General features: G+C 38.5%; 1 protein-coding gene across 1 annotated transcript in view; it reads right to left on the bottom strand.

The window, feature by feature from the left end:
* LOC306881711 (serine/threonine-protein kinase N2-like) overlaps positions 1 to 15,869 on the bottom strand; it is a 27,554-nt gene extending 11,685 nt beyond the window's left edge. The window contains exons 1-6 of the mRNA XM_079435937.1: positions 15,528 to 15,869; positions 12,465 to 12,756; positions 3,990 to 4,144; positions 2,849 to 2,978; positions 2,615 to 2,760; positions 36 to 264 (exon numbers count right to left, since the gene is read on the bottom strand). Of these exons, the coding sequence (XP_079292063.1) occupies positions 36 to 264; positions 2,615 to 2,760; positions 2,849 to 2,978; positions 3,990 to 4,144; positions 12,465 to 12,756; positions 15,528 to 15,548 (973 nt within the window). The 5' untranslated portion in view covers positions 15,549 to 15,869. The remainder of the gene's footprint in view (positions 1 to 35; positions 265 to 2,614; positions 2,761 to 2,848; positions 2,979 to 3,989; positions 4,145 to 12,464; positions 12,757 to 15,527) is intronic.

Raw genomic sequence — 15,869 nt, 5'->3', positions numbered from 1 at the left:
ATTAAGGTAACCTGAAGGTAATATGTGTTGCTCACCTGTGAGTGCAGCAGGTTTGGTGCTGTACTGGTTTTTAACAGTGCTGTTGTGATTCTGTGTGGATATGAAGCTCTGGCGAGGACTGAGGGCCGGAGAGGACATAAGAGATAACTCCTCCATGATCAGACTGCTCTTGGGATGGTTCTTCGGAAGCTCATTGAGTCTCTGCTCCAGGGAATACTTCAGCAAATCCAGCTTCTGTCTGGACTCATTGAACCTAGACTGGGCCTGGATTTCACAGAATTACAGCAGAAAAATTAATGGCAGTTGGATGCATAGATATGAATCTAAAGGTGCAGTCACATTTACTGTTGCTTGTCGAAATGTTGTGGGAGAAATCCAGTCATAGCAATCGGTGCAGTTTCAGTTTTTTCTTCTTGTACTAAAGTTGATCACGCAAATTCACAGCATTAATGAACAGAGAGCTGCTTGGTTTGAAAGTAATTTATATGTAAGCTGTGCTTTATACATCGCTACACTATTGACAACAGACTATGGACCTTTTCTGCAAGCAAATATTTGCTGAACTTTCCGTAATGTGGCCACACCTTTACCTTGTAGATGCTAAACTGAAAAATGGCATTAACAGAACAGTTCACCAATAATGGCCTGTCATTATTAACATTATCGCACATGTTGAGTTTTTAAAAGCTTAGCTTTCCCCTTTTCCCCTTAAATGTTTGCCATGATAGTGCTCATAAATGACTGTTGAAATATTCTCAATTGAAATGGAGTAGAGGCTTGGACCTGGAAACAGTATTCATTGTCACAACTTAACAAAAATGTAAACTACAAAAAAAAAGTGGAATTAAAAAAAAACCCTATATATTATTAGATTTATGTCATACTTAAATTAAATTATTATATTCATAATTTGATTTTTATTTCACACCTACATGCAAGCAAGCTTACAAATTAAACTCAATTAATTTAAATTTATTTCACACAAATAAGCTTATTAAATTACATTATGTGTAAGTGTGAAATTTTATATATATATATATATATATATATATATATATGACACGTATACATATATTTTAGAATTTCGTGAAAAAGCTAGTTTTTTTGTAACTTATTTCAAAAAGTGAAACTTTCATATATTCTAGATTCATTACATGTAAAGTAAAACATTTCAAACGTTTTTTATTTTATGTTGATGATTAGAGTTCTCCAAAATCACCTGGTCGACGGCTGCATTGACTTTGGACTTGATAAAACACAATGGACCAACACAGTCACAGCACCCCAAATCATCACCGACTTTGGAAACTTCACACTGGACTTCAAGCAGCTTGGATTCTCTCCAAGTCTTCCTCCAGACTCTAGACCTTGATTTCCAAATTAAATGCAAAATTTACTTTTATCTGAAAAGAGGACTTTAGACCATTGAGCAGCAGTCCAGTTCTTTTTCTCCACAGCCCAGGTAAGATTCTTCTGACGAGGTTTCTGTTTCAGAAGTGTCTTGGTAGCCCTTTTTCTGAAGACGTCTGAGCGTGGTGACTCTTGATGCACTGACTCCAGCTTCAGTCCACTCCTTGTGAAGCTCTCCCAAGTGTTTGAATCAGCTTTGCTTGACAGTATTCTCAAGCTTGCGGTCATCCCTGTTGCTTGTGCACCTTTTCCTACCCAAATTCTTCCTTCCAGTCAACTTAGCATTTAATATGCTTTGATACAGCACTCTGTAAACAGCCACCCCTTTCTGTAATGACCTTCTGTGACTTTACCTCTTTGTGGAGGCTGTCAATGATCGTCTTCTGGATCATTGCCAAGTCAGCAGTCTTCCCCATTATTGCAGTTTCAAATAACAAGAGATACCCGGAATTTATACTGTAGGGATGGTCATTTGATGAAACTCAAATGTAAATATTCTAATATGTTGAGGTACTGGATTTTTGACTTTCATGAGCTGTAAGCTCTAATCAACAAAATTAAAACAAAAAAAACTTTTGAAATGTTTTACTTTCCATGTAATGAATCTAGAATATATGAAAGTTTAACATTTTGAAATGTTGTTTTTCACGATATTCTAATTTGTTGAGATGCACCTGTATTTTATTATTTTAACATACATACATACATACACACACACACACACACACACACACACACACACGGTCCCCAGGACGTGATGAATACCAGGTGCACACACACACACACACACACACGGTTTATGGGGACTCTCCATAGGCGTAATGGTTTTTATACTGAACAAACTGTATGTGCTACACCAACCCTACACCTAAACTTAGCCCTCAGAGGAGACTTTGTGCATTTTTAGATTTTCAAAAAAAAACACCATTTAGTATGTTTTTTAAGCCTTTTGAATTACGGGGACATAGGCAGTGTCCTCATAAACCACCTTCATATTGTAATACCGCTGTCATACCCATGTCAGTATATATTTTATTTCATTTTTTTTACTCAAGCTCATACACTGCTGGTAGTCTCTCTGGCCACCTTCTTTTCCAAGACTGCAAAGGTCAAAGGGTTCAAACTTAAAAATAGTGCTAAAGGTCAGTTGCACCAACGAGGTCAGTTCAGAAGGTGATGATTATGACAGTGCAGTTGAAAATACCTCTGAGTGAGCCCTCTTCTCAGCCAGTTTACCAGAGCCCAACAGCTTCATGACATTCTTGGCCCCCTCGGCCACAGCGTACTCTATCCGTGTGTGATGGCAGAGTTCCTCCACCCGCAGGTCCAGTGGACTGATGATGGGTTTGGCTGCACCACAACACCACAGATATATTTATTGGTTTGTGTTTGTTGAACTGTGAATGCTAATGCTGGAGGAACTACATGTGAATGTTACCAATGACATCATTGTTGTCGAAGCTGAGCTCGCTGGTTTGGCTGGCTTTGAGAATCTGCATTCTGATGAACTCGATCTTGGTTTTGCTGTCTTGAAGCATCTGCTGTGCTGTTGCAAGCAGTTTTCTGTCCTGCAAGGTCAACATAAAATCAAGTCATGCAAAAACAAATAGATTTTATGTGGTGACAGGAAATTTTCTTTCTGCTAAACTCAGTTTTCATTATCTTTTTAAAAGTGTTTTTTTTACTTCACTTTATTTAATTAATTTATGCAAAATATTTAACACTGGTAGCACTCTTGTGCAAGCTGGTCAAAGGCTAAACATATTCCATGGACTGCTACCGTGCCACGAGTGTGTGAGAAGGAAAGGCTTCCGTTTACAAGTCATTTCCTGGTTGACATCAGCCCTTGCTAATTTCCCATAGGGATGCACCGTGTGTGTGTGTGTGTATGTGTGCGTGTTGCCAGAGGAGATAAGTTCATCACCAGCACCACTCCTATGATCAAACCTCTCAGGCAAGTCACAGGAGCTGCACTCATGTCATTGAAGCAAAGCAGTAGTACTGGTGCCTGTATTTCTATCCAAGTGAATTTAGATGTATTTTTAAGTTTGGGGTCAGTAAGAATTTTTTTAAGGATACGAACAGCCTACTTTTTTCCATTAAGTATGCAATTAATTGTTTAAAAGTTATGGTCAAGTCATTTATATAGTTCCAAAAGATTTTTATTTCAATACTGCTACTTTCTATTCAGCAATTGATCTTTAAAACATGTAACATTGATTCCACAAAAATATTACAGTGCAACTGACATGTTTCTTGAGCAGCAAATCAGCATATTAGAAAGATTTCTGAAGGATCATGTGACAATGAAGACTGGAGTAATGGCTGCTGAAAATGTAGCTTTGCCATCACAGAATAAATTACATTATAAAATACATTAAAATAGATAAGAGAGGCTTCTTTCAAAAATATTTATATTTTACTGACTCCAAACTTTTGACTGATTCAGGGCCAAGATGGTTATATAGTGTTCTCTCATGTGCTTTGTAAACAACAGAACCTGGATTGTACATCACTGGTAAAAGAAAAAAAAGCCTCAAGTGAAATGAGTCATTAAATAAAACCAAATGGTATTCTACCTTTGAGGAGCCATTTGAATACATCTGGATCATGTTCTCGGCCCCCTGTTTCACCTTCAATTCAATGTCGTTCTGTTTTTTCAGGGCTGCTAGTCTGCTGCTGATAGTGCATGTTCGTGCTTCACTTTTAGGGCTGTCCAGCGTAAGAGGACACTCTGGGAAAGAAATGGCAGAAGTTAGTAGGATCCGAAGAGATTCTAAAGACAGACTTCCTGGCGCAGTTTAGAATTAAGAGGACAGTTCTCCCAAAAAAACTCGACATCATTTATTCACCATCATATCACTCAAACCTATATGAGGTAAAAGAGAATTTGAGAAATGTCTGTTTTTTGTCAATACAATCAAAGTCAATGCGCTCCAATGTTTGGTTGTCAACTCGTATCTTTAACTACTACAACACCAGCACCAACTAAATAATGATTATTTGGGTCAGAAGAGAGAGTTGAGTAGTCTGAGAGCAACAGAAATTAAGTTTATGCAGTTTTCTGTGGCCATTTCCAGATTTTTGGCTAAACCATAAAAACAGGAAGGATGTTGCAACAAGAGTACCTGACTCTTTGTTTGACCTTTGAGTAACATTAAGAGTCAAGCTTAGAAGCTACACTAATTCAAGTGAGAATATTTATGCTTTTGATTAATTTGAAACTATTTTATTGGTTAAAAAATCTGGCCATATGTTGCAAACACTCTTATGAGGGTGATTGCTTAATTCTGTAAATTTTGCAGTTTTCCAGGAATGTTTTTTGGTTGCTTTGATGAAGGACTGTGAAAACGGAAATTATTTCAATGAAGCACAGCACTACTTTTCATGTCCAGACAAGTAAAAACTCCCCCACCTCTACAGATAAATTAAACCTGTTAAACTTCTGCTAATAACAAACAAAAACATCAGTTCTCTCAAAGGCACTTTATGTGACTGCAGAGCTATGTAATAAAAAAAATATGGTGATGAGCAAAACACACAAAAAAACGTTTTTTTGGTAGCATCCATGATTTAAACTTCAACAGCAATAATACAGCTGGTAAGGTCAATTCTTTAACATGAATCACTTTTCTCGTCTCCTAGTTTTCAGTTAAATCAACATGGTCCCATGCTTCGCAAAACATGACTTAGTACTTGGTGGCAAAAACCTTGTTGGCAATCACAGAGGTCAGACGTTCTTGTAGTTGGCCACCAGGTTTACACACATCTCAGGAGGGATTTTGTCCCACTCCTCTTTGCAGATCCTCTCCAATTCATTAAGGTTTCGAGGCTGACGTTTGGCAACTTGAACCTTCAGCTTCCTCCACAGATTTTCTATGGGATTAAGGTCTGGAGATTGGCTAGGCCACTCAAGGACCTTAATGTGCTTCTTCTTGAGCCACTCCTTTGTTGCCTTGGCCATGTGTTTTGGGTCATTGTCATGCTGGAATACCCATCCACGACCCTTTGATGCGGTGCAGTTGTCCTGTCCCCTTAGCAGAATTACACCCCCAAAGCAATGTTTCCACCTCCATGTTTAATGGTGGGGATGGTGTTCTTGGAGTCATAGGCAGCATTCCTCCACCTCCAAACACGGCGAGTTGAGCTTGATTTTGGTCTCATCTGACCACAACACTTTCACCCAGTTCTCCTCTGAATCATTGGCAAACTTCAGACGGGCCTGTGCATGTGCTTTCTTGAGCAGGAGGACCTTGTGGGCGATGCAGGATTTCAGTCCTTCACGGTGTAGTGTGTTACCAATTGTTTCTTGGTGACTATGGTCCCAGTTCATTGACAAGATCCTCTTGTGTAGTTCTGGGCTGATTCCTCAACATTCTCATGATCATTGAAACTCCACGAGGTGAGATCTTGCATGGAGCCCCAGACCGAGGGAGATTAACAGTTATTTTGTGTTTCTTCTATTTGCGAATCGCACCGACTGTTGTCACCTTCTCACCAAGCTGCTTGGCGATGGTCTTGTAGCCCATTCCAGCCTTGTGTAGGTCTACAATCTTGTCCCTGACATCCTTGGACAGCTCTTTGGTCTTGGCTATAGTGGAGAGTTTGGAATCTGATTGATTGCTTCTGTGGACAGGTTGTCTTTTATACAGGTAACAAACTGAGATTAGGAGCACTCCCTTTAAGAGAGTGCTCCTAATCTTAGCTCCTTACCTGTATAAAAGACACCTGGGAGCCAAAAATCTTGCTGACTGATAGGGGATCAAATACTTATTTCACTCATTAAAATGTAAATCAAAATATAACTTTTTTTTAAATGCATTTTTCTGGATTTTTTTGTTGTTATTCTGTCTCTCACTGTTCAAATAAACCTACCATTAAAATTATAGACCGATCATTTCTTTGTAAGTGGGCAAACGTACAAAATCAGCTGGGGATCAAATAATTTTTTTCCTCATTGTATACAGGGCCCTCCAAAAGTATTGGAACAGTGAGGCCAATTCCTTTATTTTTGCTGTAGACTGAAAACATTTGGGTTTGACATCAAAATATGGATATGAGATGAGAGATTAACATTTCAGCTTTTATTTGCAGGTATTTTCATCTGGATCTGATACACAACTTAGAAGATAGCACCTTTTGTTTGAAAAATGGGTGGGTTCAAACAAAAGGTGCTATCTTCTAAGTTGTGTATCAGATCCAGATGAAAATACCTGCAAATAAAAGCTGAAATGTTAATCCCTCATCTCATATTCATCTTTTGATGTCAAACCCAAATATTTACAGTCTACAGCAAAAATAAAGGAATTGACCTTACTGTTCAAATACTTTTGGGGGGCACAATATATACAGTGGGGCAAATAAGTATTTGATACACTGCCGATTTTTCAAGTTTTCCCACTTACAAAGAATGGAGATATCTGTAATTCTGGAATTCTGGCTCTCAGAGACCTGTTAGTTTGTCTTTAAGAAGCCCTCCTATCCTCCACTCATTACCTGTATTAATTGCACCTGTTTGAACTCGTTACCTGTAAAAGACACCTGTTCACACAATAGGCAAACAGTTTGGTGAGAAGGCAACAACTGTTGGCACAATTATTAGAAAATGGAAGAAATTCAAGATGACTGTCAATCTCCCTCGGACTGGGGCGCCATGCAAGATCTCGCCTCGTATCAATGATCCTGAGAAAGGTGAGGGAACAGCCTAGAACTACACGGGAGGACCTGGTCAATGACCTGAAGAGAGCTGGGACCACAGTCTCAATGGTTACCATTAGTAACACACTACACCGTCATGGATTAAAATCCTGCAGCGCGTGCAAAGTCCCCCTGCTCAAGCCAGCACATGTCCAGGCCCGTCTGAAGTTTGCCAAAGACCATCTGGATGATCCAGAGGAGGCATGGGAGAAGGTCATGTGGTCAGATGAGACCAAAATATAACTTTTTGGTATAAACTCGCCGTGTTTGGAGGAAGAAGAAGGATGAGTACAATCCCAAGAACACCATCCCAACCGTGAAGCATGGGGGTGGAAACATCATGCTTTGGGGGTGCTTTTCTGCAAAGGGGACAGGACGACTGCACCGTATTGAGGGGAGGATGGATGGGGCCATGTATCGCGAGATTTTGGCCAACAACCTCCTTCCCTCAGTAAGAGCATTGAAGATGGGTCGTGGCTGGGTCTTCCAGCATGACAATGACCCCAAACACACAGCAAGGGCAACTAAGGAGTGGCTCTGTAAGAAGCATTTCAAGGTCCTGGAGTGGTCTAGCCAGTCTCCAGACCTGAACCCAATAGAAAATCTATGGAGGGAGCTGAAACTCCGTGTTGCCCAGCGACAGCCCCAAAACCTGAAAGATCTGGAGAAGACCTGTATGGAGGAGTGGGCCAAAATCCCTGCTGCAGTGTGTGCAAACCTGGTCAAGAACTACAGGAAACGTCTGACCTCTGTAATTGTAAACAAAGTTTTCTGTACCAAATATTATTGTAATATTATATTATATATTGTACAAAACTTATTCCATGCAATAAAATGGAAGTTAATTATGTGATTTTCTGGATTTTTTTTATTTTATTTTCTGTCTCTCACAGTTGAGGTGTACCTACGATGAAAATTACAGATCTCTCCATTCTTTAAGTGAGAAAACTTGAAAAATCGGCAGTGTATCAAATACTTATTACTACACTGTGTGTGTGTGTGTATATATAATGTGTATGTGTAAATATAATGTGTATGTGTATATATAATGTGTATGTGTATATATAATGTGTATGTGTATATATAATGTGTATATATATATATATATATATATATATATATATATATATATATATATATATATATATGTGCATAAATATGATTATAACTAAAATATTACTGTTTTTGATCAAATAAATGTGGCCCTGGACCACAAAACCAGTCTTAAGTCGCTGGGGCATATTTTTAGCAATAGCCAAAATTATCCATTTTTCTTTTATGCCAAAAATCATTAGGATATTAAGTAAAGATCATGTTCCATTAAGATATTTAGTGAATTTCCTACCGTAAATATATCAAAACTTAATTTTTGATCAGTAATATGCATTGCTAAGAACTTAGTTTAGACAACTTTAAAGGTGATTTTCTCAGTATTTAGATTTTTTTGCACCCTCAGATTCCACATTTTCAAATAGTAGTATATTGGTCAAATATTGTCCTAACAAACCATACATCAATGGAAAGCTTATTAATTCAGCTTTCAGATGATGTAGAAATCTCAATTTCGAAAAATTGACACTTATGAGTGGTTTTGTGGTCCTGGGGGCGTATTAAAGAAAGTTTCTTATGTTAGCTCTTAACTTAAGATATGATGTGTTAAATTAGGATTTTTCGCAAATTCGTATTACAGAAGCAAATCTTAACTTGATTTGGGATTCTTATCCTATCTTACAAAATAGTATCTTATCTCTAGTTAGGAAATTTTAAATGGCATAATCAAGCTCGACAATCCACTCTCAGGTCTATTACCAAGCAACCAACACTGCCCGAGCTGCTGATGAGGTAAACAAAAGCTACTTCACTTTGAAAATCGCCTTTTGCAAAAAAACGTAAGGCATTAGTCACTTGCACTACAACCAGTAATGGTCCGTGACACTTTCGTTGGTCTCTATAATGCTGGTTGCAGTTCCTGTGCTAACTGTAATATGTTGTGCGGCAGTCTGTAATTAATTATAAGTGTTTTGTCATCAAAATATAACACATCTTCAGGGTCCTCCAAGAGTCTTTCTACCATTAAGCATCTTAGTTCTTCATTTTCAACTATTAATAAATGTAATACCATTGTCAGACAGCACAGTTGTAAGCGTTTTTTTCCGTTAGCTTTCAAATAATTTTGAAGTTAGGACAGCTGTGGGGTTGTCCTAAAGTTAAGACAGTTTTTAGGGTTTTTTGTCAAGTTAGGAGGTTTCTGTAATACCCCTTTCCTATCTGTAGTTAAGATAAGATAACGCACTTAGGAAAAGCTGTTCTGTAATAGCTTTTGTCCAAAATGTGGTCCTAACTGAAATAACCATGGTTACCAAACAGATAAGATAAGATTTTAAAGTTAGGATCTTTCTGTAATACGCCCCCAGGGTCACAAATGCAGCTTTGGAGCCTTGAGCTTAAGATACTTCTTTTAAAACATTGAAAACTGTAGCATATATTATATATCATTAAATTAATTAAAATATTGAGATACAATTTTGATTGTTTATCAACCAGCCGTATATGTGGATGTATATCAATTCAAATCGCACTAAACTCAAAATTAAACATATCTCCAAAAAAAAGTACGAACACCTCGCTTCTTGATGATTTACCCCATTACAAAACCTCTACAAGGTTGTTGAGCTTCAGAGTGGAAGCGAGAAGGTCGTCTGTGATAAATAAGTCTTCACAAAGCACCTTAGTGTGGAAGCACATGTTAATGAAGAGCAAGTTTCTTTTGTTCAGCACCTCGGGACTCCTGAGTCACATAATTACGCAAGGCATAAATACAGATGACTCTGTTGTGGTTATTATAAACAAAGTCGGCAGGTTAAGGAATAACGCACTCACACAGTAGGTTTTACAATGAGACTTCAGAGGTGCGTAAAAGTACAGGGTAGGCCATTTATATGGATACACCGTAATAACATGGGAATGGTTGGTGATATTAAAGTCCTGTTTGTGGCACATTAGTATATGTGAGGGGGCAAACTCCTCAAGATGGGTGGTGACCATGGTGGCCATTTAGAAGTCGGCCATCTTGGATACAACTTTTGTTTTTTCAATAGGAAGAGGGCCATGTGACACATCAAACTTATTGGTAATGTCACAAGAAAAACAATGTTGTGCTTGGTTTCAACGTAACTTTATTCGTTCATGAGTTATTTACAAGTTTCTGACCACTTATAAAATGTGTTCAATGTGCTGCCCATTGTGTTGGATTGTCAATGCAACCCTCTTGTCCCACTCTTCACACACTGATAGCAACACCGCAGGAGAAATGCCAGCACAGGCATCCAGTATCCGTAGTTTCAGGTGCTGCACATCTCGTATCTTCACACCATAGACAATTGCCTTCAGATGACCCCAAAGATAAAAGTCTAAGGGGGTCAGATCGGGAGACCTTGGGGGCCATTCAACTGGCCCACGACGACCAATCCACTTTCCAGGAAACTGTTCATCTAGGAATGCTCGGACCTGGCACCCATAATGTGGTGGTGCACCATCTTGCTGGAAAAACTCAGGGAACGTGCCAGCTTCAGTGCATAAAGAGGGAAACACATCATCATGTAGCAATTTGAAATATCCAGTGGCCTTGAGGTTTCCATTGATGGTGCACCACCACATTATGGGTGCCAGGTCCGAGCATTCCTAGATGAACAGTTTCCTGGAAAGTGGATTGGTCGTCGTGGGCCAGTTGAATGGCCCCCAAGGTCTCCGATCTGACCCCCTTAGAAGAGTGGGAGAAGAGGGTTGCATTGACAATCCAACACAATGGGCAGCACATTGAACACATTTTATAAGTGGTCAGAAACTTGTAAATAACTCATGAACGAATAAAGTTACGTTGAAACCAAGCACACCATTGTTTTTCTTGTGACATTACCAATAAGTTTGATGTGTCACATGGCCCTCTTCCTATTGAAAAAAACAAAGTTGTATCCAAGATGGCCGACTTCTAAATGGCCACCATGGTCACCACCCATCTTGAGGAGTTTGCCCCCTCACATATACTAATGTGCCACAAACAGGACTTTAATATCACCAACCATTCCCATGTTATTACGGTGTATCCATATAAATGGCCCACCCTGTAGATTAAAGCCCTATAACATACTGCTCTAACTATATATGTTTTCATACTTATTTGCTATATACAAAAACAAACATATGTGTCTGTGTAATGGATGTAATAAGAGCTGATGAGATAATGAGGTAAGGCTTGACCCATCAGCAGCGAGTGGAACAGCTTGACCAGTTCCTGTCTGGACTCCCAACCAGTGCTGCGCAACTATGACTTCACCAGCGAGGCACGGGCACTGGAGCGCTGTTGTCTTCCAGTGGCATCTGCTGATTTCAGCTTAGCCGACACAGACTGAGGAGGTCAACAAAGAGGTGTGACACACAGAGACATTCCTCTTGCGCTGAGTCACCAAACAAAAGCCCCTTCTCATCAGATAATTTCCATGCCAGGCTACATCTTGTCCCGTATAAGGATGTGGTTAGTAGGGTGAGAGATCTGATCAAGCTTCTGGCAGATATCCTCACAACTAAATATTACAGTCCAGAACTGCTACACCTGTAGTGTGTTACTGTCTAGGCTCACATATCTCACATGTAAAAGCTATTTATCTTCAAATCAATCAAAAAGTAATTTGTGGACACCGTGGAGAAGCACATTATATAAAAATAGCTAGGCTCAAATGAAAGGATGACCCACAGGAAACTGCAAGTCTTGGCAGCATCAGCAAGAATGGGCGAAAATGTATGTATGTATGTATGTATATATATATATACACACATATATAAAATTGAAGTCTAATACAGTTTTCTCAGTTGTTACCAACACTTATGGTCTTATGCTCACCAAGGCTGCATTTAGTAAAACCAGCAATATTGTGAAATATTATTAGAATTTAAACAGTTTTCTGTTGATTTATATCTTACAATTTATTTTATTCCTGTGATGTCAAAGCTGAATTTTTATCAGCAACTACTCCAGTCTTTAGTGTCACACAATCCTTCAGAAATCACTCTAATTTGCTGCTCAAAAACATTTATTCTTATTATCAATGTTGAAGGTTTGTGCTGCTTTTGTAGAAACCATGATACCTTTTTTTGGATTCTTCAAAGCATTTATTTGAAATAGAAATCTATTATAACATTAGAAATGTCTTTCCTATCACATTATGCATCCTTGTTGAATAAAAGTATTACTTTAAATATATATATATCTTCCTGACCTCACACTTTTGAATGGTAGTATGCGTGTACAAATTGATGCACTACAGATGGTTAAAGTTTACTTATGAGAGCTTTACTCGTACCTAAGAGAATATCCTCTGGATCCTTCACCACAATATGAGCGTTGAGCTCCTGCAGCTCTTGATGCAGCTCCTCTAACTTCTTGTTGGATTTCTTGAACATATTATCAACATATGCCAGTCTCTTTTTTTCTGTGGTGACCTTTCTAAGGTTCTCCACCCCTTCTTTGATCTTCAGTTCTTTGCGGATCTCCCTCTTGATCTGCTCCTTGATTTCGTCTAGCTTCTGCTGCACCATGGTATCAGACAGGTCAAGGTTGTGCCCCAGGCCCAGCTGGTCCGAAACCATGTGAGCCTGTGCAAAATAAACATATATTAGTATATTTTGATGTCAATAATCCTTACCTTAGTCTTTTAAAACAATTTCAAAGACTTCCTTAGGTCTTTTTTCATGCAAAAAATAAAAGATTCTTAGTAAACACGTGAAGGAAATTCCCTCCTAAGGCATAATTGTCACCAGTATCATGATTCATGATATATTGCATTCACATCTCCTAGCGCACCCTGCACACTAACCCCTAAGCATGAAGGAAAACACACAGACGCACATACACATAAAGAAGCACAGTACCACTGACATCAGCAGGGAGGATAACTGATCTAAGTGGGTGAGCCAAATCCTGCTTAGCCCAGCTCTTCATGAGCTCACTGACAACATATAAGAGAACTGACACGGCTCCTCTATAAATATTTATTAATATCCTCTATTTATTTATGGAGCCGTAAATAAAGCTTAAAAAACAAAACTTTCAGCAGAATGTGCTCATTCAGGTCTAAAGGAGGGTGAAGGTGAGGTTAGCCAAGCATGCACACACAATAAACAAAATATATCTGAATCCATAATGGTCATATTATTCAAATACATCAACATTCAAATATTCAATATTACTCTGGAAGATACCAATAAGATATCAACTGATACACAGCCGATGTTAAATTTAAAAATTATTTTGTCTAAATGCAAAAAAGAAAACACTAACAACTAAAATCAGTCATTTCAATGCTACAAGTGAGGCATTACAGCATTATAATGCACAACATGAAAAATATAGTTATTTTGAGACTTGCTGACGATTTACATTTAACAGTATGTTTTTAAAGATTACCTTTGAGTAAGCATTAGATGACAGCAGAGGTAATCTAAATGACCATGTACATTTAAAAGGTATGTTTTCCAATTTCAAACCAGCTTTGTATTGTTACAATGTCTGTAGTGAAAGTAAGTTCACAGTGTGTATTATTTTTCCATTCTACCAGGACCAAGTTATGCCCTTAAATCTGCCAGCAAAAATCTGCCAGATGACGTAAATCGATTTAAAAAATGTATTTACTGCACAGACTGCCAACTTTTTATTAAAACCCCATCTTGCCAACGGTGAATTACACCTTTAAATATCCAATATTGACTGATACAGATAAATTGAAATACCTCCGATGTTTGTGGATAATTGATATATTAGTGATATACTGTGCATTATTAATTCAAAATATAAAGCTGAACTGGAGTGAATGTTCTGAAATTTTAGCTTTGGTGACCCTCTTGTTTCCTTCTTCGTCCATGACTTTGAAATCTCACTGTCTGCAGAAAGAAATAAAACAAATAAAAAATAACTGAAATACATGTTTTGACACTCTGAGTCTGCTTGCATGTACAGCACTGACTCATGGGTCAACTGAAGGTCATGGAAAAGCAACTGTCCTACATTTTAGGAGCCAGCTGTACCTTATCTCTTCCTCACTTCTGCCGTTACACTCAGGTGAAACACACACAAAACCAATATCAAAAAAGCACAATTTGCGTGACAAAAAAATGTTCCATTAATAATGTGTTTTGCTCATTAATACTAGAACTGATGAGGGTTAAAATCTCCCTTCATACAGTCCTGAAGAGCACTTTAACCAACAACAGTGTCTCCAGACGTCTCATTCAACACATAAAACCAAACTATGCAGCAGTTCTTCCACTTTCCATAATACTATTGGACTTATCAGTTCTGAGAAAGAGGCTGACAAAAAATGTTTCAGTAACAACAGTGTCATTTCCAGTTTACAAAAACTGAGAAAAACACAACAGATTCCTGGTTGTAATTTGAACGCACTGGCAAAATGACACCTGACAGGACATGGTTTTGCAGACAACTGAATTCACAAATGCTCAGAAATGGTGTCATTGTGAATAACATAAAAAGTGAAAATGGATGGAAAATAAATATTATAGTAAGAGTAAAAGGCTACATCTAGAAGTCGCTTTCCAAAATAATTCATTTTAATGAAGTAAAGTTATAATGCCTGACACCTTTTTGCAGTTACTGACCATCGCCCATTTAGCAAAAACCTAATTTTGATGTTTAAGACATCTTAAAGGCAGATAAACATTAAAAAATAATTTGATTGGAATAGCTTATATATAAATTGTTTAGTTTGTTAGTTTACTTTAACCAACAAACCACTCAGGTTATTAAAAGACAATCTTGATAACTAGTTTCAAAGTGTTAGAAACAAGACAAGCCCAAAATCATTTGTTGAAAGCATAAACCAATAGAACAAAAGTTAATTCTAAACCCAGTATAGTCAACTTTACTAGAATACATAGCACAGGATGGATAGAGGCAGTGGACTTACTTAACGATTGTCCATTAGCTTTATTTAAATCTGTTTTAGTTTACCTCTTCAACCAGTTTTGCTGTCTAGGTAGGCAGCTCACTGGGTTTTGAGACACAGCCAGTGTGTACAATTCCAATACATCACAACTCCGTGTTTCCACTAGGCAACATGGCATAAAGTCTAAATACAATTTTATGTGGAGATGCTAATATGACTGTACGGGGGAAATACAAGCTCTAAACTCCTGTCATAAGCGTTTTCGGGCCACATTCCCCGTTTTCCCGTGTCATGAGCTCCTCGGCGGAGGGAGCAGCTCGTCCCAAAGGAAGAAAAGTAGTGGTTTGAAAGTGCGCGAGAGAGCTGCGCTTAGGGCGCATACTATGCTTTTAAAGCGTAAAAGTCAACGTGCACACTTTAAGATTCTTTACATCTATATTGTATGAAATAAAAAACTTTTCCTACCTGCATGGGATCGGCGGCCATCTTGGTTGTGAACTCTTTTTTTTAATCAAACTCTGGGGAAGGGGAGGTGAGTCACTCCCAAAAAACAAGCCTGTTATGTTTCCGTCTCAAGCGAAAAGCGCTTTATTTGGGGTACGATCCATAGTATGGCCGGTATACGGAGGGGCTCCCATTGTTGAGCTTGTTGAGCTGTCGGTTTGTTGTAAACGCAAGGGTTTAGACCCGGGCTCAGAGCGAGATCCGCGCTTTTGGGGTGAAAGTGCTGCTAATATCGAAACAAGGGGAGGCGGGTGGCAGAGCGACCCAAGTGCAAGTTTCTGTCCCCGCACCCAGTTCAGCCTC

The sequence above is a fragment of the Barbus barbus genome (assembly GCF_936440315.1).
Source record: "Barbus barbus genome assembly, chromosome: 15".
NCBI lineage: Eukaryota > Metazoa > Chordata > Actinopteri > Cypriniformes > Cyprinidae > Barbus > Barbus barbus.
The sequence above is the reverse complement of the archived record's forward strand: the minus strand, read 5'-3'. Positions and strand labels throughout refer to the sequence as shown.